This window comes from Carcharhinus amblyrhynchos, chromosome 4 (assembly GCF_965287045.1).
Source record: "Carcharhinus amblyrhynchos chromosome 4, sCarAmb.v2.hapA, whole genome shotgun sequence".
Classification (NCBI taxonomy): Eukaryota; Metazoa; Chordata; class Chondrichthyes; order Carcharhiniformes; family Carcharhinidae; genus Carcharhinus; species Carcharhinus amblyrhynchos.
The window spans coordinates 86,944,019-86,969,953 of NC_137327.1; the positions used below are offsets into that span (position 1 = coordinate 86,944,019).

At 41.8% G+C, this 25,935-nt stretch overlaps 1 protein-coding gene across 2 annotated transcripts; it reads right to left on the minus strand.

The window, feature by feature from the left end:
• On the minus strand, positions 1-23,028 carry vbp1 (von Hippel-Lindau binding protein 1). 2 transcript variants are annotated; one of them, XM_080187469.1, is made up of 6 exons: positions 22,934-23,028; positions 8,965-9,089; positions 6,032-6,098; positions 5,016-5,114; positions 3,514-3,652; positions 1-129 (listed from the first exon to the last, which is right to left on the minus strand). In XM_080187469.1, the coding sequence occupies exons 1-6, from the start codon at positions 23,015-23,017 to the stop codon at positions 59-61; spliced, it is 585 nt and encodes a 194-aa protein (XP_080043595.1). In that variant the 5' UTR covers positions 23,018-23,028; the 3' UTR covers positions 1-58. The 2 variants fall into 2 exon arrangements, with proteins under 2 accessions (XP_080043595.1, XP_080043596.1); XM_080187470.1 differs by having other exon boundaries at positions 8,965-9,085; positions 22,934-23,023.
• Positions 23,029-25,935: the final 2,907 nt, after the last annotated feature.

Genomic DNA, 25,935 nt, shown 5'->3' on the forward strand with positions numbered 1-25,935 from the left:
AAAGAAAACAAAAGTGAATTTTGTAGTTAAACTATGTGTAAAAATGTATTTTTGAGAACTATGCGCTACTTTTAGAGGCTGCTTCAGAACTTCTTCTTTTAACGTCCCAGTTATAAACTCTTGCCATATCTGAAAGATAGCTAGTTAAGGAGGAATCAAAGGTATCACTGACACTTACAATGGATTTCATGCTGACAAATCCTAAATGCACTGGATTTCCTGTTAATAAAAGTAAGCTTTATGGAAGGAAGAACTCCTCAAATGGTTCCCAAAGGGCAAAGGTAATCCAATGCTTTCTCTGTGGTTTATTTAACTACTATGGTATTATATTTGCATTCCAGATACCAGGGGCTTGAGTCCTACAATGGTACATTATGAAATTAAACTGAATAAAAATATGCCAAAGGATTTCCATGAAACCTGGTACATTTAACAAAGACACACCCTCTCCTAAACCCAATTGTCTCGTCAACTTTTGACTCTAATTCTACATTACATGGTTGATTCTTAATTTCTCCAGTATAATCTTTGCTCTCTCTGCCATCCAGGACGATCCTTGTATGGGCCTATCTCATTCAAGTCTATGGATACAGGTATGAGCGTGTCTTACATGTAATTAGTTTAGCCAATCGCCACCAGATCTGGATGGACAACAACTTCATGCTCACTTTCTTCTATCACTCCTAAACACCTCAGGGATCATCTAGAACCAGAATAGCATCTAATTATTTTATTTGGTTTCTCTCCTAATGCCCATCATGTCCCCACCAAGGGCATCTTATTCATGAGACCTATTACTCCCTTCACCCATTCCCATTAAATTGCTGAGGACCGCCCCCCCCGCCCCAAGGAAATTTTTCTTCCTAACCCCCAAGATCGGTGACATTGTAAACAGGATCATAGCAATCAATCTCTACCAATTAGTCTACAACAGGTCCTAAAGGACATATTTGCTAGACTGGGACCATGGCGGTGGTGAGTGAACCAACAAGAGAGAAAAAAATACTTGACACCACTCTCACCAAACTACCTGCACAGATGCACCTATGGCTGTATCAATAGGAGTGACCACCGCACAATCCTTGTGGAGACAACTTCTGTCATCACACTGATATATGATACCTTCCATCAGGTGTGGCACTATCACCGTGCTAAATGGGGTAAACTTCAAACGGATTTAGCAATTCAAAACGGGGCATCCATGCATGCTGTGGGCCATCAGTAGCAGGCAGAATTGTACTCAGCCACAATCTCTAATACAATCCAATCGTCTGGCATATAACCTATTCTACAACCATCAAGCCAGGGGCTCAACTCTGGTTCAATGAAAAGTACAGGAGGGCATGCCAGGAACAACAAGTATACAAGCTATTCAATTTCAGTGGGCATCGATGTGGGTCTGGAGTCACATGTAGGCCAGACCAGGTAGGTTTCCTTCCCTAAAGGACATTGCTGAACCAGATGGCAGTGGTTTCATGGTCATTAGACTTTTAACTCCAGATTTTGCTTGAATTTAAATTCCACCATTTGCCAAGGAGATATTTGAACCCAGGTCCCCAGAACATTGCACTGGGTCTCTGGATTACCAGTCTACCAAATATGTCCTTTAGGACCTGGCCATGTATATTAAAGGGGAAAGCGATGGCCTAATGGTTTTATCGTTGGACTATTAATCCAGAAAGTCAGCTAATGACCTGGGGACCTGGGTTCAAATCCCACGACGGCAGATGGTGGAATCTGTATTCAATAAAAAATATCTGGAATTAAGAATCTACTGATGACCATGAAACGATGCTGATTATCAGAAATACCCATCTGGTTCACTAATGTCCCTTTAGAGAAGGAAATCTGCCATCCTTACCTGGTCTGGCCCATGTGATTCCAGAGCCGCAGTACTGTGGTTGACTCTCAATTGCCCTCCACAAATAACCAGGGATGGGCAATAAATGCTGACCAGCCAGTGAAGCCCATGTCCCATGTATGAATTTAAAAAAATATGTGCAAGACACGTTACAAAAAGAGGACTAGTGTACATGGTCAACTTCAGCAAATGCAGGCACTCGCACTCATTGATAACAGAGCTCCTGCTCTGCCTAAGACCGCATGGAACTACAAAAGATCATGAATGCTGCCCTATCCATCATGCAAACCAGCTTCCGACCCATTGACTCTGTCTACGCTTCCTGCTGCCTTAGCAAAGCAGCCAGCATAATTAAGGACCCCACGCACCTTGGACATTCTCTCTTCCACCTTCTTCCTTTGGTAAAAAGATACAAAAGTCTGAGGTAACCTACCAACCGACTCAAGAACAGCTTCTTCCCCGCTGCTGTCAGACTTTTGAATGGACTTACCTGACATTAAGTTGATCTTTCTCTACATCCGAGCTATGACTACAACACTACATTCTGCACCCTCTCGTTTCCTTCTCTATGAACAGTATGTTTTGTCTGTATAGCGTGCAAGAAACAATACTTTTCATTGTATGTTAATACATGAGACAATAATGAATCAAATCAAAATCAGATACTGGTCCTGTTGTGTAAAATTGCAGATGTACTCCTAGCTGGAGCAGACAGAATGGCAATGGAAAGTTCGACAAGCTAAGGGAGAACACATTTACAAAGAATATTTCAGATACATGCATTTGTAGACAACTCAGTAAATTCCTGACCTGTCACCATTAGCACTTGCCTCATCCCAAACACCTATAATTTTAAACTTCCCCAAGTACATTTCTAAAACAACTTCATAATTTTTAAGACACATTGAAGCAGTGATCAGCTCAGTTCTGTATAACAGTAAAAGTTTACTCACCAATTTTGAGTATTCAAGTGAAGCCCAAATTGCTTCTCGTGGATTTCTTTTGTCAGTATGTATCATTCATATTTTAATACAGAACGACATGGATTTAAGATAATAGTTGTCTATCTTAAGTGATCTACGATGGAGAGGTGCACAGCTAGGCCAATCACTGTTCGTCCGTGAAAAAGGGACAAAAAATAGTGGCAAATCTGAATTGAATATATATCTGTCATACTGAGAAGCAATATTTTATCCATCTGTCCTTTCAGGCAGCTTGCAACTTGTAGTTAGTTACCTTCACATGACAAATGGGGCAGCATGGTGGCAGCGGTTAGCACTACGGCCTCACACAGCCAGTGACCTGGGTTCGATTCCCAGCTTGGGTCACTGTCTGTGCAGACTCTGATATTCTCCCCGCGTCTGCATGGGTTTTCTCTGGGTGCTCCTGTTTCTTCCCACACTCCAAAGATGTGCGGGTTAGGTTGATTGGCCATGTTAAATTGACCCCAGTGTCAGGGGGATTAGCAGGGGAAATAAGGGGATAGGAGCTGGGTGGGATTGTGGTCTGTACAGACTCAATGGGCTGAATGGCCTCCTCCTGCACTGCAGAATTCTATGAAACGATGAAAGAAACGTGAACAGAAGTTTCACCAAAAATATAAAAAATAATTGTTATCATATCTCCCAATGTCAATTTGGTATAAAGGATACTGACTTCTGTGGTAGTGAACTGGTCTCGAAGGAAGTCCAGGTCTTCTTCTAGTCCTTCCAGATTACGAGTTGCAGTTGTCAAATTTTTTTCAAGTAATGCTCGAGCCTCATCAATATCATATTCAAGCATTACATTAGCCTGTAGCAAGAAAGGGACACATCTTATCCTCTTCTGTCAGTCCCCCACACCCACCCTTAGCCTTTACTAGCTCAAGTGCAGTGTCGTAAGTGTCAGGAACTTAACACAATTAGTTATTTTCCATTACTGAGCAGGATAATGGGCACTAGCAGACTAATCGCTGATGCAGTGTCACAATTTGTTCTGCCCTCAGATTTCCCCCAGGTGCACTTTCCAGCAAAGGACTCTGGATATTGATCAAAGGCAGGAACTACGGCTGATCCTTCCCAACCATAACGCAAGGCTATCAAGGTCAACAGTAAAAACCCTGTTGCTATCCAAATGGAGATTCAGAAAAGAGGTAGAACCTCATCCGTAAGGGTTAGTTACATATCTCCTTTACGCCTAAACCAAGAGGCAGCAACAGAACTCCAGTCTGAACTATTGCGCAATGGTTGAAATTAAACTTATAAATAATGTCATTCTATATAGTTCTCTCCTTCCCAGTATCCTCATTATATTGAGAATAAGACTAGTCACTCTTTCTTCTAATATACTTTTCAATTATTCCAACCTCTTTCACCTTTACTGCACTAGTAAGAGATACACTAGCATGGGAAATGAGCAAATGGCTGTGCAGAATGACAATTTTATTGACAATTAGAATTAAGGTACACCTATCACAGTTTTAGTTGGTTACAGTATTTGTAAGCTTAATCACTCAGTGAAACACTGTTACATCCTCCCTGGTATTAACTCCAACATGACACATCATAGGTCTTATTCCATATTTCTAAGCAGAAACAGAAACTGTTTATTGTTAGAGATTAAACTGATCATGTCCCTCGCTGTCTAGTTCTGATGAAACTACATCAATTTGTAACGTTATTTGCTTCACTCTCCACAGATTCTGCCAGACCTGCTGAATGTTTCCAGCAGTTTCTGTTAGTATTTCAGATTTCCAACAACCACAGTATTTTGTCTGTGTGTTAGCGGAAGGTGAATTTTAGACTGGTCATTCATAATGGCTGCACCTCAACTACTGTCTGAATACACAATGGGGAACAGTTCACAAAGAAGAAACATCAGGAATTGTTATTTCTGATGATGATCCTGCAGGTTTTCTTCCCCTCACGTATTTCTGCAAAATGTAACAGGAAAATGCTGTGCAAATGAGAAAACGTATCTATCATATTGCTTAAATGACAAACCATGGTCAGAACTTTCCAGTCCCACTGATAGTGCATCCCCGCTGTAGGTTTCATGGCAGCGAGGATTGCATTCATTGGGAAATTCCGTTGACAACAGCGGGATCAGATCCCACCGCCTCTGTGAAACACGCAATGGATTGCATGGAAAATCCCACCCTGGGCTCTGAACTTACCCCCAACCATAAGCACACTTTATCTGTGGGAGTGATGGATGCTTTAGCATACAAGTTATCTGCGAGCAGAAAAAGCGTCTCCATTGGATCTGTGGAGTCCTTTAAAACAAAAAGCAGATAGATGTAGGTTTGCATTATTGTTGAATAAACCAAACATTGTCTCTCTCTCTCTCCCTCTCTCTTATTTCTGTAAGATACAGTATTACATGATTACAGTAATGCACTGTGACGTTTAAAAGTTCCCAAAAAAATGTAACGGATATCAATTTAGTTGATGAACAATAAACAAAAGATTCAAGACATTGCTCAGATTGGAGATCGGTCTGAAGTGCTTTACCTCTCAGGTCAGTGCTGGGTTCATTTATGTTCTTCATATGATTTTGAGTTATGGCATGGTTTTATAAGGAAGTAAAATTTCCTGTGGATGGGGAGCCAGTGATAAGACTTTCCAATTAAAAATTGTCACAAAGAAAATTGAAACAAAAGTAAATGGAAATTTATTTATGCAGAATGGTTAAAACAAGGAATATCTTACAGAGAGAAAGAGGTGGTGAATACTAACTTTTAAAGTAAAAATAGAGTTGAAATATAGGACAATAGGAGGCCATGGGGAAATGGCATCATGGTAAGACTTGGCACAGTATGAGACAAATTTGACTCCGCCTGCGCTGCAAACTTATACTTTAATAGCCAGTTTCAAAGAGGTAGCAGAGAGATTAGGAACAGGTCACTGGCCAACTGTAGCACAAGAGGAGAAAAAAAATCTTAAGGAAACATTTTTGAAATGGTCTTCTCAATGCAGGCACATCCTGGTGAGAAGTTATTTCTATAATATCATAAATTCAACATTTTGAAAATTGTATTTCAAGACCTCTAGCTACTCATTGGCCTAAAACAAACTACTAAAAACCTATTTGACCAAGCGAGTACAAGAAAACAGAAAAAAATCATTTAAGATCAGTCAGCAACGTAACTGGCCAAAAGACAGCTTTATGTGAAGATTTAGTGAGTTTTACCTTTTTCTTCTGCATGTGTTTTAAAATCTCTAACGTTTGTTTAATTTCTGGGATTTGACTTTTTAGCCTAGGAGAGAAAGAAAAGTATAAATGGTTTTGTTGATAAAAAGAACAATTGTTTTTCATGGAATGACTTTTATCCATATAGTGCCTTTAATGTAATATACAAAAGCATTTCACAGCAGCTTTATAAAACATGATAGTAAGTCACAAAAAATATTAAACAGACAAACAAAAGCTTGGTCAGAGGTAATTTTAAGGAATACCTTAAAGGAAGGATGTGAAGCAGCTGGATTTAGAGAGTGAATTCCACTGCCTAGGGCTGCGACAGCTGAATGAATCGAGCAACAATTATAATCGGGATGCTCAAGAGGTCAGAGTGGGAGAAGTGCAGGTACCTTAGGGGGTTGTGAGGCTGGAGGAGATTACAGACATAGGCAGTGGTAAGGAATTTGGAAACAAAGATGAGAATTTTAAATATCAAGATTTCACTTAACTGGGAGTCAACGTAGGCCAGCAAGGACAGTGGTGAATTGGAATTGAGATGAATAAGGAAATCGGGCCACACTCCTTTGGGTGACCTCAAGTTTAAAGAGGGTAGTACATGGGAGTCTGCCAAAGAGTATGCTGGGATAGTCAAGTCTAGAAGTGATTTTGATTTGATTTATTGTCACATGTATTAGTATACAGTGAAAAGTATTGTTTCTTGTGCGCTATACAAAGCGTACTGTACATAGGGAAGGAGAGAGTGTAGAATGTAGTGTTACAGTGTAGAGGGTGTAGAGAAAGATCAACTTGATGCAAAATAGGTCCATTCAAAAGTCTAGTGGCAGCAGGTTAGAAACTGTTTTTGAGTCGATTGGTACATGTCCTCAGACTTCTGTATTTTTCCTGATGGAAGAGACGATGTTTGGGGTGCATGGGGTCCTTGATTATGCTGGCTGCTTTTCCACAGCAACAGAAACAATAGTCTGTGTCAATGGATGGGAGGCTGGTTTGAATGAGGGACTGGGCTGCGTTCAGGACCCTTTGTAGATTATTGCAGTCTTGGAAAGAGCTATACCAAGCTGCGATACTTCCAGAAAGAATGCTCTCTATGGTATATTTGTAGAAGTTGGAGAGAGTTGTAGTGGACATGCTAAATTGCCTTAGTCTCCTGAGAAAATAGAGGTGTTGGTGAGCTTTTTTAACTACGGCATTCACATAGATGGATCAGTACAAGTTGTTGGTGATCTGGACAAGTATAAACTTGAAACTCGTGACCAATTCTACTTTGTCCCTATTGATGTAGACAGGGGCATGCCCTCCATTATGCTTCCTGAAGTTGATGACTATCTCCTTTATTTTGTTAATATTGAGGGAGAGATTATTGTCCTCGCACCAGTTCACCACATTCTCTATTTCTTTCCTGTACTATGTCTCATCATTGTTTGGGATCTGACTGGTGTCATCTACAAACTCGAGAGTTGAGTTGGAAGGGAATTTGGCCATACAGTCAGAGGTGCATAAGGAGTATAGTAAGGGGTTGAGGACCCAGCACATGGAGCACTGGTTTTAGGATGATCATGGAGGAGATGTTGTTGCCTATCCTTACTGACTGCGGTCTGTGGGTTAGGAAATTTAGGATCCAGTTGCAGTGGCAAGGGCCAAGCCCCAGGCCAAGAAGTTCGGAGATAGGTCTCACAGGAATAATGGTGTTAAAGTCTATGAATAGGAGTCTGACATAGGTATCTTTGTTACCTAGGTATTCAAGGGTTGAGTGTAGGGCCAGGGAGATGGTGTCTGCTGTGGACCTGTTGCAGTGATAGGCAAACTGTAGTGGATCCAGGCTCTGTGGGAGGCAGGAATTGATTTGTGCCATGATTAAGCTTTCGAAACATTTCATAATGATGGATGTCAGAACCACCAGATGATAGTCATTAAGGCATGCTGCCTGACATTTCTTTGGTACCAGAATGATGGTAGCAAAGACATGGTTGAAGGTTTCAGCAGTAGATAAAGGATGGGCAGTTGGGTGCTATTATGGAGGTGAAAATAAATGGTCTTAGTATTGGAGCAGATAATGATTGGAATTTCATTTTGAGGGTCAAATATGACACCAGTCAAGAAAATCTTCAACCAGGCAAATAGAAATCTTTAGAAACAAAAGATCACTAGCCTTTGCATTACATTACATCAGAATACAACCTAAATGACTACATCAAGGAAGCCGGGCATTACTTGTATTTGCCACTCAATTTTGTTTAAATCAGCATTCTTTAATAGCAAGATTTTCAAAGTTTAGAAAGTATTTACTTTTAATTTATCTCCAGCACCGCAAACACAGGATTCTGATAAGAAACAGGATTATTTTCCTGACCAACATGTTTTGTTTATTTCTGGTTGAAATAATGACACAGTCATGTTTCACTCCTGTAACATATTCAACATTAAATCATCTTAGATGGTTGGTTTGCAACTTTGGTTTTGACAGAGGCAATGACCGGATAATTGGTTTTAATCAATAGGTGATGGTGCTGTTCCCACTTCAGAAGAAGTGCCCAGGCCAGTGGTTCAAATGTACTTGTTGCACAATTATGTTCTCTTAAAATGTGTACTTTTTTTGACACCAGGCATTTCTGCGAAGGTCAACTTTCAGACCTTGGAAACACAGCTGGATTTTGGTGTTAATGGGGAAACAGATGGAATTTAAGAATGTATTTATCAAAACAGTAGTAAGTAGTATTAACAGTGGCACCCCATCTAATAAATATTGAATGTTAATGCAAAGCAGAAAAGAGGCACAGAAAGACTTTTTCTCCCAAAGAGCACCAGGATCATTTGGATGTCTTTCACAATCACAAACTAAATTGCAAATTCATTTTGATGTGTTAAGAACGGAACCCAGCTAAACTAACTGGATATTTTTCCTTTTTGATGATTTAATCTCTCACCTTCTTTTCTTTTGCGATAGATTCAGTTCCATGAATTTGTATTTTTGGTATTGCTCGTCTAGCCTCCTCAGCACTAGGTCTGCTGTCTCATTACCTGGTTGCTTCATAAATGCAATAACATCTTCCTGGGAAAATAGATGATTAAAGCAAATAAAAAAATTAAGGAACAGATTTGTAAAATGAAAGTTACTTACGCACTGGCAAAAAATGGGAAAGAACCAAATGAGAATAGCTCAGCTGTGTTGAATTTGCTAGTATCAATGTCTGTGTGTGATTGTCCAGGAACTTAAATGGATTAGTCATATAAATACTGTGGCTACAAGAACAGGTCGAGGCTGGGAATGCTGTGGTGAGTGCACACCATCTACAAGATGCACTGCAGCAACTCGCCAAGGTTCCTTCAATGGCACCTTCCAAACCAGCTATCCCTACCATCTAGAGGGCAAAGGCTGCAGACATATGGGAACACCTCCACTTCAAGTCATTGACACACCATCTTAACTTTGAATTACATAATTGTTTCTTCACTGTCACTGGATCAAAATCCTAGAACAACCTTCCTAACAACCGCAGCAATTCAAGTAGTCGGATCACCATCAGCTTCTTAAGGGCAATTAGGGATGGGAAATAAATGTTGGTTTTGTCAACAACACTCACATTATTCCATGAAAGAATAAAGAAATAAGAAAATGCAGCACAGAAAAGTTCCCACGTTTGTCCGTGTCCTAATTGAGTGAGTTAACTTTGGCAATCAGCTTCAATACAATGACGATATCAGCGAGGGTTTTCTTTGTTGATTCTAGTTATAGGAACATAAGAAACAAGACGAGAAGACCATTTATTTAGCCCCTCAAGTGATATGACATCCGAGAAGATCATGGCTGCTATTCTCCTTCGTCTATATCTTTCCGCACCATCCCACAGCTTGGCATGGCTACTGCTCTGACCAAGACAGCAATAAATTACAAAAGAGTTGTGAACAAAGCCCAGTCCATCATGCAAACCAGCCTCCAATCCACTGACTCCATCTACACTTCCTGCAACCTCGGGAAAGCAGCCAGCACAATCAAGGACCCCATGCACCCCAGGCATACTCTCTTCCACCTACTTCCATTGGGAAAAAGATACAAAAGTCAGAAAACATGTACAAATAGACTCAAGAACAGTTTCTTCTCTGCTGTCATTTGAATGGTCCTATCATATATTAAGTTGATCTTTCTCTTCACCCTACCTGTAACTGCAACACTATATTCTGCACCCTATTCTTTTCCTCTATGCTCTTTATGAAGGGTATGTTTTGCCTGCATAATGTGCATGAAACAAAACTTTTGCAGTATCTCAGTATGGATAATAATAAATCAGATCAAATTATCCTTGATATTCTTATTCAAAAACCTGTTCATCTCTGACTTGAACATACTGTCTGCTGAGCCCAAAGTAAAATTGGACATTTGAAATTAAAGAATTGGGCTCTCTAAAATTAAACTACAATCACCTCCAGCAAATAGCCTTCAGAAAATCGGACCTGGCCAAAGTTCAAATATACAGGACTCAGACAGGCTGCTGGAGCATGTCCGGGTCTGCCCTATCAATAACCCATCAAATGATCATCGCTCCTATCTGACATGCACTGGCCTGTTGTCCGCAGCCTAAATGGAGCCAGAATCCAAGGTGCGGGGGGCGGGCTCAGGTATCCTGTCAACAGGTCATCAATTAGACCAGAGGGTGCTGAGGACCCCCCCTTCCCAAGGGCAGGTGGAAAAAGCACAAGGCCACAGGGAGATATAAAAGGCATACCAACAGAGCAAAGACTCGAGACTGGAGATGACTGGGGCCAGAGAAAGAAGAAGCCAAGCCAGGAAGAAACGGCCAGCGAGAATCACCTTCACAAAGACCACATGGACCGAATTTACAGTGTACTAAGCCATCTTTATGGGTGGCATAGCCAAATCCTGGGTGTTCCTTGTATACATAGTGGGTAATTTATGAGTTAACTATATTCAATAAAGTTTGTTGCATTATATATCTGTGTCCATACTTTGTTCTTCTCATAAATAAAGGCATCTGGGTAAAACTTTGATTAAGAAGCTGGTCGAGTACCTGACATGGATAAATACAATACTTAATGACTGTGCACCTACTCGACGTTAGAGCGTTCCAAAAGCTTTCAAACATGAGAAAAAAATTCTCCCATTTCAGTTCTAAATGGTCATCCCTTTATTCTGAGACTGTTAGCCCTAGTTCTTGATTCTCCAGCTAGTAAAAACATTCTCTCAACATCTACCCTGTTGACCCCTTAAGAATCTTACACGTTTCAATTAAATCACAACTCATTCTTCTGAACTCAAAGAAAGGCTCTTATATAGCATCCTCTAAGATCTGAGGACTTTACAGTAAATGAAGCACTTTTCAACTGTGGTCATTATTATATTACACAATAATTACTTCCTTGGGTATGGAGGTCAAACCATTCATAATATTTCAGGTGCTGTCTCATCAAGGCTCTGTACAATTGCAGTAATACTGCACTTCTTTACTCTTACACTCTAATCCCTTGATATAAAGGCTAACATGCCATTTGCTTTTCCTAATTGCATGCTGTACTTGCACAAGGATACTCTGGTTCCTCTGAATATCAACATTTCCTACTCTTTCACCTTTTAAAAAATATCTGCTCTTTTATTCTTTGTATCAAACTGGATAATTTCACATTTCTCCACCTTATATTCCATCTGCCACTTTCTTGGTCATTTACTTAATCTGGCTAAATCTTTTGCAACCATTTGCATCCCCTTCAGTTTAATTTTACATCCATCTTGCATCAACAAACTTGGATACATTATACTTGATTTCCCTCATCTAAATCACTGATACAGATTGTAAACAGTCAAAGCTCAAGCACCAATCCCTGTGGTAAAGTAACAATAAGAAGTCTGACAACGCCGGGTTTAAGTCCAACCGATTTATTTGATAGTAAACTCGCAAGCTTTCGGGGTTTGCCCCTTTGTCAGGCGAATGGAGAGTTCTGGCCTCAGTCAGAGCATATAACAGCACAGACAGTTTACAGATACTGATTAGAATGCGAATCTTTACACCTAACCTGCTATTCAAGTCTTAAAGTGGCCAACAATGTGAGTGGAAGGAGCATTAAGCCCAGGTTAAAGAGATGTGTATTGTCTTGCCTTGTCAGACTTGCCTTAACATCGCTTGACAATCACCAGGCAAGACTGTTCCCTTCCTGTTGGTGAACACTTCAGTGGTCAAGGGCATTCGGCCTCTGACCTTCGGGTAAGCATTCTCCTAGGCGGCCTTCACGACACATGCCAGCACAGAGTTGCTGAGCAGAGACTGCTAGCCAAGTTCCGCACACATGAGGACGGTGTCAACAGGGATCTTGGGTTCATGTTGCACTATCTGTAACCCCCATAACTTGCCTGGGTTTGCAAAACCTCACTTACTGTACTGTCAGGAGACAATACACATCTCTTTAACCTGGGCTTAATGCTCCTTCCACTCACATTGCTGGCCACTTTAAGGCTTGAATAGCAGGTTAGGTGTAAAGATTTGCATTCTAATCAATAATCTGTAAACTGTCTTGCTGTTGTATGCTCTGAGGCCAGAATTCTCCATTCGCCTGACAAAGGGGCAAACCCCAAAAGCTTGTGAGCTTACTATCAAAAAAATCAGTTGGACTTAAACCTGGTGTTGTCAGACTTCTTACTGTGTTTACCCCAGTCCAACGCCAGCATCTTCACGTAAAGTAACAGTAACTGCCTGCCAACCCAAAAACTATTAATTCCTAATCTCTGTTTTCTGTTGGTTAATAAATCCTCAATCTATTCTAATAAAGCGCTTGAACTGTAATTTTGTGCAATGATCTCTGGTGCCTTATTATGCATTTTTGGACTAGTTGAATACATTATTTACCAGTTCCAATTTTTTCATCACACTGACGACAGCATCAAAGAAGCTACTGAAACTGGTAACATAATAACGTAAGAAATAGGAGGAAAGGCCATTCGGCCATTCAGTAAGATCATATCTAGTCTGATTGTGGCCTTAACTCCATTCCCTTACCTGCTCCCCATTATCCTTGCTCCCTTGTCAGTTAAAATCATGTCTAACTCAGCTTTGAGTATATTCAATGCCTAGTTCCACTGCCTTCTGGAGAAGGGAATTCTAAACATTAACATTCAGAAGAAATTCCTCCTCAGCTCCATCTTAAATGGTAGGCCCCTTATTTTGAAAATGTCTCTCCCAAATCCTAGATTCCCCACGGGGGAAACATCCTCGAGCATCTACTCAAATCAAAACCATTTAGATTCTTATATGTTTCAATAAGATCACTTCTCACTGTTCTAAATTCTGATGAATATAGGCCCAACCTGACCAACATTTCCAAACCCCTCAGTCCTTTCGTACAATTGCACTGACCCTGTTCAATCATATCACGATTTTCTAAGAAAAACTCCCATTGTTAGTGAAAGTGGGCAGTGAAAGAGAATGGGACTGGGTCAACTGTAACTCTCTTTCTGTGGTCAAATGACTTGACAGCAGTCACTGTTCTGTCTTATACATGTATAATGGTCCCTTCTGTGACAAAAGACAATTAAAATTGTTATACCTCCAATAAATGTTTGCTTGCTAGTACGTAAGTGACCAATTCACAACCAGCTGTCTAGAAAGCTGGTTACCCAAATAACAAATCGATTTTTAAACATTCACATTGCTTCTATTCTGCTCTTTTGTGTGTTTATAATACAAATACTGCAGGGAAGTGCATTGGAAAAGTAGCAGACTTTTAGTATTGTAGATAATAAGCACAAGAGAACACGATTTTACAAAACACATTTTGCTCAGGGTCACAGAGAATACCTGTGATAATGGATCACCTGTGATAATGAATCATAGGTTCTCCATAGCTCGATTGTTCTTACAAAAATCCACCACCTACTTAAACTAGCTGACAGTTTAAAGATTTTCACTTCAACAACAACAACCCACATTTATTCAGCACTTTTAACCACTAAAATGATACCCTTCATAGAATCTCTGCAGTGCACAAGGAGGCCATTTGGTCAATCAAGCATGCATTGATAACAATCCCACCCGGGCCCTATTGCTGTAACCCCATCATTTACCCCGATCTCCTCCTGATACTAAGAGGCAAGTTAGCATGACCAATCAACCTAACGTGCACATCGGGACTGTTGAAGGAAACCAAAGCACCCAGAGAAAACTCAAGCAGACACAGGGAGAACGTACAAACTCCTCACAGACAGTGACCTGAGGCCAGAATTGAACCAGGTCCCTGGCACTGTGAGGCAGCAGTGCTAACCACCATGCCACTGTGCTGCCCAACTTCATAGGGATACCATGGGGAAAAATACTAAACTGAGATATTAGTACAGAAGACAAAATGTTGGGTCAAAAAGGTAGACTTTAAGGAATATCTTAAAGGGAGAGAAGGTGGAGGGAATTCCTGAGCTTAGTGTCTCGGCAGCTAAAGACATGAGTGCTAATATTTCAACAATTAAAGACAGAGATGTAGAAGACATCAAAATTGGAGGAGTGCAGAGATTTTGGTTGGGTCGGTAGAATTTGCAGAATTTTATGTGAAGCCATAGAAGAATTTGAAAACATGAATGAGAATTTTAAATTTAAGATATTGCTAGACCAAGAGCCAGTCCAGGTCAACAAGCACACGGCTGTGGAGAGGCAGCACTTTATGCAAGTCAGGGTCCAGAAAGCATTCCTGACAATTAAGCTCTCACTGACTCTTGTTTACAATAGATATCATTGCCTGAATTTGTATTTCTGGTATTGCAAATCCAATCTCCTTAGCATTAGATTCATTATTTTACTGTACAAAACATTCAAATGGATCGTTCCTCTTCGTCTAAAGATTCTAAGCCAACGAATGGAACTACTGGGGTACAAACCTTTATTTCAGCCTAATGACAAGTGAACCACAGTGGGCACAGTGAATTTGTGGTGAGTAGCAGAAAGCATGGACTGTAAACTGATTACTAAACATTTGGTAAAACATCACTGACAAGTACTGGCTTCTAACTTCTTTCATCTAATTGTTGTTATCTTAATTAAATCCAGTTTACAGTAAACCTTGTACTACTGTGAATGTCTTTCAGAACTGTAAGAGAAGATTTTGTGATGAGCAGCAACAATGTGCTGAAAATTTTCAGGGTAAATTAAGAGAAATATTTACAAAGAAGGCAGCATCACCCGCATCCCTTTCACAATTCTTTATTTTCTGAGGGGAGTTAGGCAGCTGGGAGGGATGCCAGGGGGTGGTGGTGGGAATTTTGCCATGTTACTAATGGCACCCATATTTACTGCTCTTCACTTCTCTTGACCCCACAACTGCCACTGTGCTACCATATTATTAGATTTCCATCATGTCATTACCAAGTTACAAATTCTACCAACTGAAGATGAGAACAAAGCTGCTGTTTTAACTGTGTTCAATAAATCCTGCTTCATTGACACTGATTTCAATCCCCTTTACATTACCTGCTCCAACTACTAAATCTTTCCAAACCATTGCCCGATTGTTCTCTTAATTCTCCCCCCATTCAACCCACTGCTGAAACCCTCTCCTATGCAGATCTATTCATAGTTAAAATGTGAAGTTGTGCACTTTGGCAGGAAGAAAAGCAGAATATTACTTAAATGGAGAACAGTTGCAGAATTCCTAGGTGTACAGGATTCTAGGCGTTTTAATGCAGGAGTCACAAAAAGCTAGTGTGCAGGCACAGTGAGTAAACAGATCAGTCTGAAGTCATATCTCCATAAACCCAATTATATCATACCCGTTTACATCTATTTGCCTGATTAATTCAGGCTAAAGGGATGCTATTCTATATTATGAGAGGAACTGAGCATAAAAGTAAGGATGTTATACTTCAGTTATAAACAGCATGGGGGTGAATTACAACTCGAATACTATGTGCCGTTTTGGTCTCCTTATTTAAGGAAAGATCTAGATACGTTGGAGGCAATTCAAAAGAGGTTTACTGGATTGAAACCTGGAATGAGTGGGTTCCCTTATGAGCAAAAGTCAGATTGACTGAGTTTGTTTTCACTGGAATTTAGAAAAGAGAAGGGTGACTTGATTGAAGTATATAAGATTCTGAACAGCATTGATAAGGTGGATGTGGAAAGGATGTTTCCCCTTGTGGGTGAGTCGAGAACTAGGGGACATGGTTTTAAAATTAAGGAATGAGATGAGGTGAATTTTTCTCTGAGGATTTGCAACTCTTCCTCATATGGTAGTGGAGGTGGAGTCATTGAATATTTTTAAGGTGGAGGTAGATACATTAGGTAAGGGGATTACCTACTGGGGGAAATGCGGAATGCGCTACTGGGGGGGATGCGGAATTTTAAACCTCAAACAGATCAGCCTGAAGTCACATCTCCATAAACCCTATTTTATCATACCTGTTTACATCTATTTGCCTGATTAATTCATCCACTTTATTGCTCCAAGCATTAAGACATAAAGTCTTAAGTTTGGTCTTTTTAACATCCCTTGTTCCTATTTCTGCATGTTCATATGTTCCAATGCAGCCATGTTGGACTCTGATTCTCTATCCTCTATAAATTGCATCTTATCCAAAACGTGCAACCACCTGCACTCTGTGCCATTCACCAATTAGAACATAGAACATAGAACACTACAGCACAAACAGGCCCTTCGGCCCACAAGTTGCGCCGATCACATCACCTACCAACCTACAGACCTATCTATAACCCTCAATCTCATTAAACCCCATATACTCATCCAGAAGTCTTTTAAAAGACCCCAGCGAGTTCGCCTCCACCACCACTGACGGCAGCCGATTCCATTCACTCACCACCCTCTGAGTGAAAAACTTACCCCTAACATCACTTCTGAACCTCCCTCCCCACACCTTAAATCTGTGTCCTCTCGTAGCGACCATTTCAAACCGGGGAAATAGCCTCTGAGAGTCCACCCTATCTATTCCTCTCAACATTTTGTAAACTTCTATCAGGTCGCCTCTCAACCTTCGTCTCTCCAGGGAAAAGAGTCCCAGCTCCCTCAACCTAACTTCATAAGGCATGCCTCCCAGTCCAGGCAACATCCTTGTAAATCTCCTCTGCACCCTCTCAATAGCTTCTACATCTTTCCTATAGTGAGGCGACCAGAACTGCGCACAATACTCCAAATGAGGCCTGACAAGGGTCTTATAAAGTTCCAGCATTACCTCCCGACTCCTAAACTCAATCCCTCGATTAATGAAGGCCAGTACACCATACGCCTTCTTGACCACCTCCTCCACCTGCGAGGCCGATTTAAGAGTCCTGTGGACCCGGACCCCAAGATCCTTCTGCTCCTCAACACTACTCAGACTTCTGCCCTTGATAGTGTACTCGTTCATCCCGTTGGTTCTGCCAAAATGGACGACTACACATTTATCCGCGTTGAAGTCCATCTGCCACTTCTCCGCCCAGTCCTGCATCCTATCTATGTCCTGCTGCAACTTTTGCCATCCTTCCAGATCATCCACAACACCACCGACCTTCGTGTCATCAGCGAACTTACTTACCCATCCCTCCACTTCCTCATCCAGGTCATTTATGAAAATGACAAACAACAAGGGTCCCAGAACAGATCCTTGAGGCACTCCGCTGGTGACTGACCTCCATTCAGAAAAAGCCCCATCCACAACCACTCTCTGCCTTCTGCAGGCCAGCCAGTTCTGGATCCACAAGGCCAAAGGCCCTTGGATCCCATGCCCTCTCACCTTCTCAAGAAGTCTTGCATGGGGGACCTTATCAAACGCCTTGCTGAAGTCCATGTACACTACGTCCACGGCACTTCCTTCGTCAATGTGTTCAGTCACATTATCGAAGAACTCAACTAGGCTTGTAAGGCACGACCTGCCCTTGACAAATCCATGCTGACTATTCCTGATCATGTCAAACCTCTCCAAATGTTCGTAAATCTTGTCCCTCAGAAGCCTCTCCATCAGCTTACCAACCACTGAGGTCAGACTCACCGGTCGGTAATTTCCCGGGCTATCTCTGTTCCCTTTCTTAAAAATAGGAACTACATCCGCAATCCTCCAATCCTCTGGAACCTCTCCCGTCTCCATTGACGACGCAAAGATCATCGCCAGGGGCTCTGCAATCTCTTCCCTCGCCTCCCACAGTATCCTGGGGTACATCCCATCTGGTCCCGGCGACTTATCTACCTTGATAGAATTCAAAAGTTCCAACACATCCTCCTCCTTAATATTCACGTACTCAATCCTTTCCATCTGCTGCAAATCCATAACAAAATCTCCCAGATCGGCTTCCACCGTGAATACTGAGGCGAAGTACTCGTTAAGCACCTCCGCCATTTCTTCTGGTTCCACACAAACCTTTCCCCCCTCACCTTTTATAGGTCCTATCCCTTCTCTTCTTAGAGAAGGGATTGTCTTGAGAGTGTTGCTAGCTCACTAACATCTAACATTTCTGCCTATTTCAAATTCATCTACCAAAGAACAAAGAAAAATACAACACAGGAACAAGCCCTTCAGTCCTCCAAGCCTGTGCCAATCATGTTGTCCTATCCAGACTGACCACTTATATCCCTCTATTCCCCATTTGTTCATATGCCTATCAAGATAAGTCTTAAATGTGGCTAATGTAACTGCCTCAACCATCTCACTTACAATACATTCCAGGTCCCCACCACCCTCTGTGTAAAAACCTTCCACTGAACCTTTCTAAATGAACACATTTCCACTGAACCTTTCCCCCTTTATCTTGAACTTGTGCTCCCTTATAATTGTCATTTCTGCCCAGGAAAAAGCTTCCAACTGCTCACCCTATCTACACCTCTCATAATTTTATAAACTTCTATCAGGTTGCCCCTCTGGCTCCATCTTTCCAGGGAGAACAATCCCAGTTTATTCAATCTCTCCTCATAGATAATCCCCGCCATACCAGGCAACATCCTGGTAAATCTTTTCTGTACTCTCTCCAAAGCCTCCACGTCCTTCTGGTAGTGTGGTGACCAGAATTGGAAACAGTATTCCAAATATGGCCTAACTAACATTTTATACAACTGTAACACAATTTGCCAACTTTTATGCTCAGTTCCCAGTCTGATGAAGGCAGGCATGCCATATGCTTTCTTAACCACCTTTTGCACCTGTGCTGCCACTTTTAAGGATCTGTGGATCTGTACTCCCAGATCTCTCTGTGTGTCTATGTGCCTGCTGGTTCTGTCATTTATTTCATAGCTCCCACCTGATTTGGATCTGCCAAAATGCATCACTTCACATTTGTTCTGATTAAATTCTATGTGCCATTTCTTTGCCATTTTTCTAGCCTATCTATAACCTGCTGCATTCTCTGACAATCTTCATAACGATTCAAAACTCCGCCAATCTTAGTATCATCAGCAAACTTGCTAATCAGATCAGCTACGTTTTCTTCCAAGTCATTTATATATATTACAAACAGCAGAGGTCCCAGCAATGATCCCTACGGAACATCACTAGTTACAGACCTCAATTCAGAAAACACTCTTCCACCTTTGTCTTATTTGGCCAAACCAGTTCTGAATCCCTGAAGCCAGTTCACCCCTGATTCCGTGAGATTTAATCTTTTGTACCAGCCTGCCATGATGGACCTTGTCAGATGCGATTTGATCTTCTTCTACTCTATCTGTGCATCATTTTAACCCTTACATCCTTCAGCAAATCTTTGCCTCTACCCCCTTCGGGCACCTCTTCCTCCTTCATCTCATCATTGGTTGCAGTGCCTTCAGTTGCTTATTCCTTCTCTCTGGGACAGTTCACTAGTTAGCTCCACCTCTCCTTGTCACACTGTATTTTTAAAACTTTACCAAAATCTATCTTTTCAAGTGACCTTTTGGTCCTCACTCCTAATTTCTCAGCAATACTCAACTTAGTTGGCTACTGCATTTGTGAGTTACCTTAGATACTAAAAGCACTATTGAGTGTAAATGGTTGAGAATGTACATTATGTTGACAGATACAATTTTTAAAAATTCTTTCACAGGACATGGGTAACGCTGGCAAGGCTAGCATTTTTGTTGTTCAGCCCCTTGTTCAATTGCCCTTGAGAAGATGGTGAGCTGCCATTTTGAACCACCTGATGTGGGTATACCCATAGTCCTGTTAGGGAGGCAGTTCTAGATTTTGACCCAGTAACAATGAATGAACAACAATACAGTTCCAAGTCAGAATGATGTGTGGCTTGCAGGTGTTGGAGTTCCCATGGAGGTGCACCCTTGTCATTCGAGGTGGCAGAGGACACGGATTTGGGAGTTGCTGTCAAAGGAGCCATAGTGAGTTGCTGCAAAGCATCTTGTAGATGATACCAAGTGCTGCTACTGTGCTTCAGTGGTGGGGGAAGTGAACGTTGGAAGTGCTGAATGGGGTGCTAGTCAAACAGCCTTTGTCCTGGATGGTGTCAAGCTTCTTGAGTGTTAATAGAGCTATACTTTCATATCCGAAAGATGTGCATGTTAGGTGCACTGGCTGCACTAAATTCACCCTCAGTGTACCCGAACAGGCACTGCAGTGTGGCGACTAGGGGATTTTCATAGTAACTTCATTACAATGTTAATGTAAGCCTCCTTATAACACTAATAAATAAACTTTAAACTTTATCCAGAGGTGGAGAGTATTACATCACACGCCTGCTTTGTAGATGTTGACCATGATATGGAGTTGCTGACATCGGACTGGGGTAAGCACAGTAAGAAGTCTCACAACATCAGGTTTGGCAACACAAGCTTTCGGAGCACTGCTCCTTCATCAGGTGAGTGGGAGCTGTGTTCACAAACAGGGCATATCTAGACACAAACTCATTTTACAAGATAATGGTTGGAATAGTGGTGAATAGCTTTTGAGGAGTCAGATGGTAAGTCACCGCAGAATTCCCAGCCTCTGACCTGCTTTTGAAGTCACAGTATTTACATGGTTGGTCAATTCAATTTCTGATCAATGATAACAGCAGGCTGTTGACAGTGGGGATTCAGCAATGGTTGAATGTCAAGGAGAGATGGTTAGATTCTCTCTTGTTGGAGATGGTCATTGCCTGTCACTTGTGCAGCACAAATCTTACTTGCCACTTCTCAGCCCACGCTTGAACCCTGCCATTTATGGGCACACTGCTTCAGTATCTAAGGAGTCACAAATGGTGCTGGACATTGTGAAATCATTAGTGAACTTCCCCACTTCTGACCTTATGATGGAGGGAGAGTCATTAATGAAACAGCTGAAGATGGTTGGGCTTATAATACCGAAGAACTCCTGCAGTATTATCCTGGGACTGAGATGATTGATCTCCAACAACCATCTTCTTTTGTGCTAGGTATAATTCCAAACAGTGGAGACTTTTCCTTCTGATTCCCATTTATTGCATTGATGCCTGTTTTGTGAGGGCTCCTTGATGCCACATTTGGTCAAATGTTGCCTTGTGTCAATTTAGTCACTCTCACTGCATCATGACAAAGCCACTAACTGAGCAACTCAAGAAGCTGTCAAATTGTATTCAAAACACAAAATGAATCAAATTAATTTTTTTAAAAATCTAGCCCCATGCATGCTCTATTACTCGACACTGCGCATCCAGCCCATCTTAACACCGTCTAGAAACCAGAAAAGGCTAAGCTTTCCATGTAGTGTTCTTGTACATTCATGCTATTTTGGATACAACCCTGGCACCTGTTCATAATTTTTAACCCCTTTCTTTCAATACTTAGCCCATCTGCCATATATTCTATATATTCTATATTGTACTCATTAGAGTTTAGAAGAATGAGGGGAGATCTCATTGAGACGTATAAGATGATGAATGGGATGGATAGGATAGAGGTGGAGAGACTCTTCCCGCTCAAAAAAGACAGTAGGACTAGGGGGCACAGCCTCAAGATAAAGGGGAGGCGGTTTAGAACGGAGTTGAGGAGGAACTTCTTCACTCAAAGGGTGGTGAATCTCTGGAATTCTCTGCCCGTTGAAGTGGTGGAGGCTGCCTCGCTAAATATTTTTAAGAAGCGGGTTGATGGGTTTTTGATAAGAGAGGGGATTAAGGGTTATGGGGAGAGGGCGGGAAAGTGGAACTGAGCCACAACAGATCAGCCATGATCTTATTGAATGGCGGGGCAGGCTCGAAGGGCTAGATGGCCTACTCCTGCTCCTATTTCTTATGTTCTTATGTTCTCTAGTAAATTGCTGATTCTTGCAAAGGTATGGCTAAGGCGCGTTAACATATCTCAACCTTGAAGTGTTTCTAGCACGCTATACAGACAAAGCATATTGTTTTTAGAATACATAGGGGAGAAGGATGCAAGAGTGCAGAATGTAGTGATTGTCATAGCTAGGGTGTAGAGAAAGATCAGCTTAATAAGAGGTAGGTCCATTCAAAAGTCTGATGGCAGCAGGTTAAATGTCACAGGAGAAAATTATACTCGTGTTTTCTCTCTGAAAAGTGATGCTAAGCGATAAGAAATGATTGAATTGCGTTTATCTCCACAATTTGTTCAGTGTATTAGGTGTGATGGACACTCTGGGCTTCAATGTGTAAGTCTGAATGATGAATGGCAGCAGTTTGTTAGGCCGATCCTATGCTTAAAGGAGTCACTAGCCGGCTAGTCAACAGCAACAATAAGGCCGGCTGCATGCACCCCTCCCCAGGCTCAGCAGAACTGAGGCCAGTGCCAGGGATGGAAGTCGGGACCAAGCAGCTCTGCATGACTCAATGTGCCTGAGCTCAGGGCCTCCCTGACTGAGGTAAAGCTCCCGGGCAGAATGGGGAAGCTGACAGCGGAATACCCCCGCTCTGTGAGGGTAGCCGCACTCCCTGCCCGGCCGCACGTAGCCATGGGGACACCACCACTTAGGCTCCGGCCTCTCTCCCCTTTCCCTCCCATTAAGAAGAAGGGCCTTCGCCAGCCCGCTCTTACCACGAACACGGCCTGGGGGATGCCCAGGTGCTTGCGGCCGCTCACAGCCGCGTTGCTATCGCCGCTCCCACTGGTGGTCGCCATCTTGGGGCAATCTGACGTTAGCGGAGTGACGCGCGTCCACCGGCCCAGGTCCCGCCCCTCACTCCATTTTGATTGGTCCAATTCCCCCCAGTCAATTCTGAGTGGTCCCGCCCTGTAGATTTAACTGTCAATCAGGCCGGCCGGCCCAAGTCCCGCCCTCTGCTCAACTCTGATTGGGCTGGTTCCCAGTGCTCCACTACGATTGGTTAAGACGTCGAGGCTGAGCCGTCAATCAGACGGGCCGGCCTAGATCCCGCCCTCCGCTCCACTCTGATTGGTCCAGCGCTGCCGGCTGAGCTGTCAATCAGCAGAGAGCAGTGAGTGGAAACAATCCATTCATTCCATCAGTGCCCAGAAAATCCATCATATCCAATACACTGAAGATATTGTGGAGATAAAACTCAACTCAAAATCATTTCTTATCACTGCACGCCACTTTTGAGAGAGAAAACACTAGTGTATATTTTTCTCCTGTGACATTTAACCCTTTGCCAATCCTTTGAATGGACCTCCCTCGTGCTAGGGTCTCGGAGCAGCTGCAAGACATTCTGAAAGGGGAGGGCGAACAGCCAGTGGTCATAGTACATGTTGGTACAAACGACATAGGCAAAAGAAGGAATGAGGTCCTAAAAACAAAATACAGGGACCTAGGAAGAAAAAAATCGGACTGCAAAGATAGTGATCTCAGGATTACTACCGGTGCCACATGCTAGTCAGAGTAGAAATGACAGGATATATTGGATAAAAACGTGACTGAAGGGATGGTGTCGGGGGAAGGTTTCAGATTCCTGGGGTATTGGGACCAGTTCTGGGGACGTGATGGGACCTGTACAAATTGGACGGGTTACAGCTGGGCAGGACTGGGGCTGATATCCTAGGGGAAGTGTTTGCTAGAGCAGTTGGAGAGAGTTTAAATTAATATGCCGGGGGATGGGAACCTATGTAAGGTGTCCAAGAAGGAGGGAGCAAGGAAAAATGTGGGGAGAAGGTTCCAACTTCATCAAAAATCAGCAAAAAAGTTAAAAGGAAGGAGAACTCGGAGATGTTATTAATGGAAGAGTTAGAATTCAAAAAGAAGGTACAAAAACTAACATAAGGGCACATTATCTAAATGCTTGCAGCATTCAAAACAAGATAAATGAGTTGACGTCACAAATCACTGTGAACAAGTATGATTTAGTGGCCATTACTGAAACATGATTGCAGGATGGTCACGACTGGAAGTTAAATATCCAGAGGTATTAGACTGTTCAGAGGGACCAACAGGAAGATAAGGGAGGTGGTTTCGCTTTGATATTTAAGGATGACATCAAGGCTGTAGTGAGAGATGATATAGATTCTTTGGAAAAAAGGTTGAATCCATTGGGTGGAAATTAGAAATAGTAAGGAGAAAAAGTCACTGATAGGCATAGTTTTTGGCCACCAAATAATAACATCATGGTGGAATGAGAAATAAACAAAGAATTAACTGATGCATGTAAAAATGGTACAGCAATTATCATGGGGGATTTTAATCTACATATCAATTGGTCAAACCAGTTCGGTCAAGGCAGACTTGAAGAGGAGTTCATAGTATGTATCTGTGAAAACTCCCTTGAACAGCATGTAATGGAACCTACAAGGGAGCAAGTTTTCCTAGATCTGGTCTTGTGTCATGAGACAGGAATAATAAATAATCTTACAGTTAGGGATCCTCTCGGAAGAAGTGATCACAGTATGGTTTGATTTAAAATACAGATGAAGGGTGAGAAGGTAAAATCCACTTCCTGTGTCTTGTGCTTAAACAAAGGGATGAGGAAGGCATTGGCTAAGGTAGACTGGGAGCAAAAATTTGATGGTGGGATAATTAAGGGATAGTGGCGGATTTCCAAAACGATCTTCCGCAGAGCTCAGCAAAAGTATATACCAGAAATAAGGAAGGACTGTAGAAAAAGAGATTATCAGCCATGGATATCTAAGAAAATAAAGGAGGGTGTCAAGTTGAAAGAAAATGCATGCAAAGTGGCAAATATTAGAGGATTGGAAAATCTTTAAAGTCAACAGAAAGCCACGAAAAAAGCTATAAAGAAAAGTAAGATGGATTATGAGAGTAAACTAGTTCAGAATATAAAAACAGATAGTAAAAGTTTCTACAAATATATAAAATGAAAAAGAGTGGCTAAAGTAAACATTGGTCCTTTAGAGGATGAGAAGGGGGATGTAATAACTGGAAATGAGAAATTGGCTGAGGTATTGAACAGGTATTTTATGTCAGTCTTCACAATGGAAGACACAAATAACATGCCAAAAATTGATGACTTGAAGGCTATGGCAGGTGAGGACCTAAAAACTATCATCATCACAAAAGAGGTAGTGTTGGGCAAGCTAATGGGGCTAAAGGTAGACAAGTCTTCTGGTCCTGATAGAATGCATCCCAGGGTACGAAAAGAGATGGCGGGTGAAATAGCAAATGCACTAGTGGTAATTTACCAAAATTTGCTGGACTCTGGGGTTGTTCCCGCAGATTGGAAAATAGCAAATATGATGCCACTGTTTAAAAAAGGAGATAGACAAAAGGCTGGTAACTATATGCTGGTTAGCTTAACTTCTATAGTAGGGAAAATGCTTGAATCTATCATCAAGGAAGAAATAGCAAGACATCTGGATATAAATTATCCCATTGATAAGATGCAGCATGGGTTCATAAAGGGCAGGTTATGTTTGACTAATTTGGTCAAATTTTTTGAGAACATTACATGCACAGTGGACAATGGGGAACCTGTGGATGTGGTGAATTTGGATTTCCAGAAGGCTGCTGCATGAGATAAAGGTGCATGGTGTTACAGGTAATGTATTAGCATGGATAGAGGATTGGTTAACTAACAGAAAGCAAAGAGTGGGACTAAATGGGTGTTTTTCTGGTTGGTGATCAGTGACTA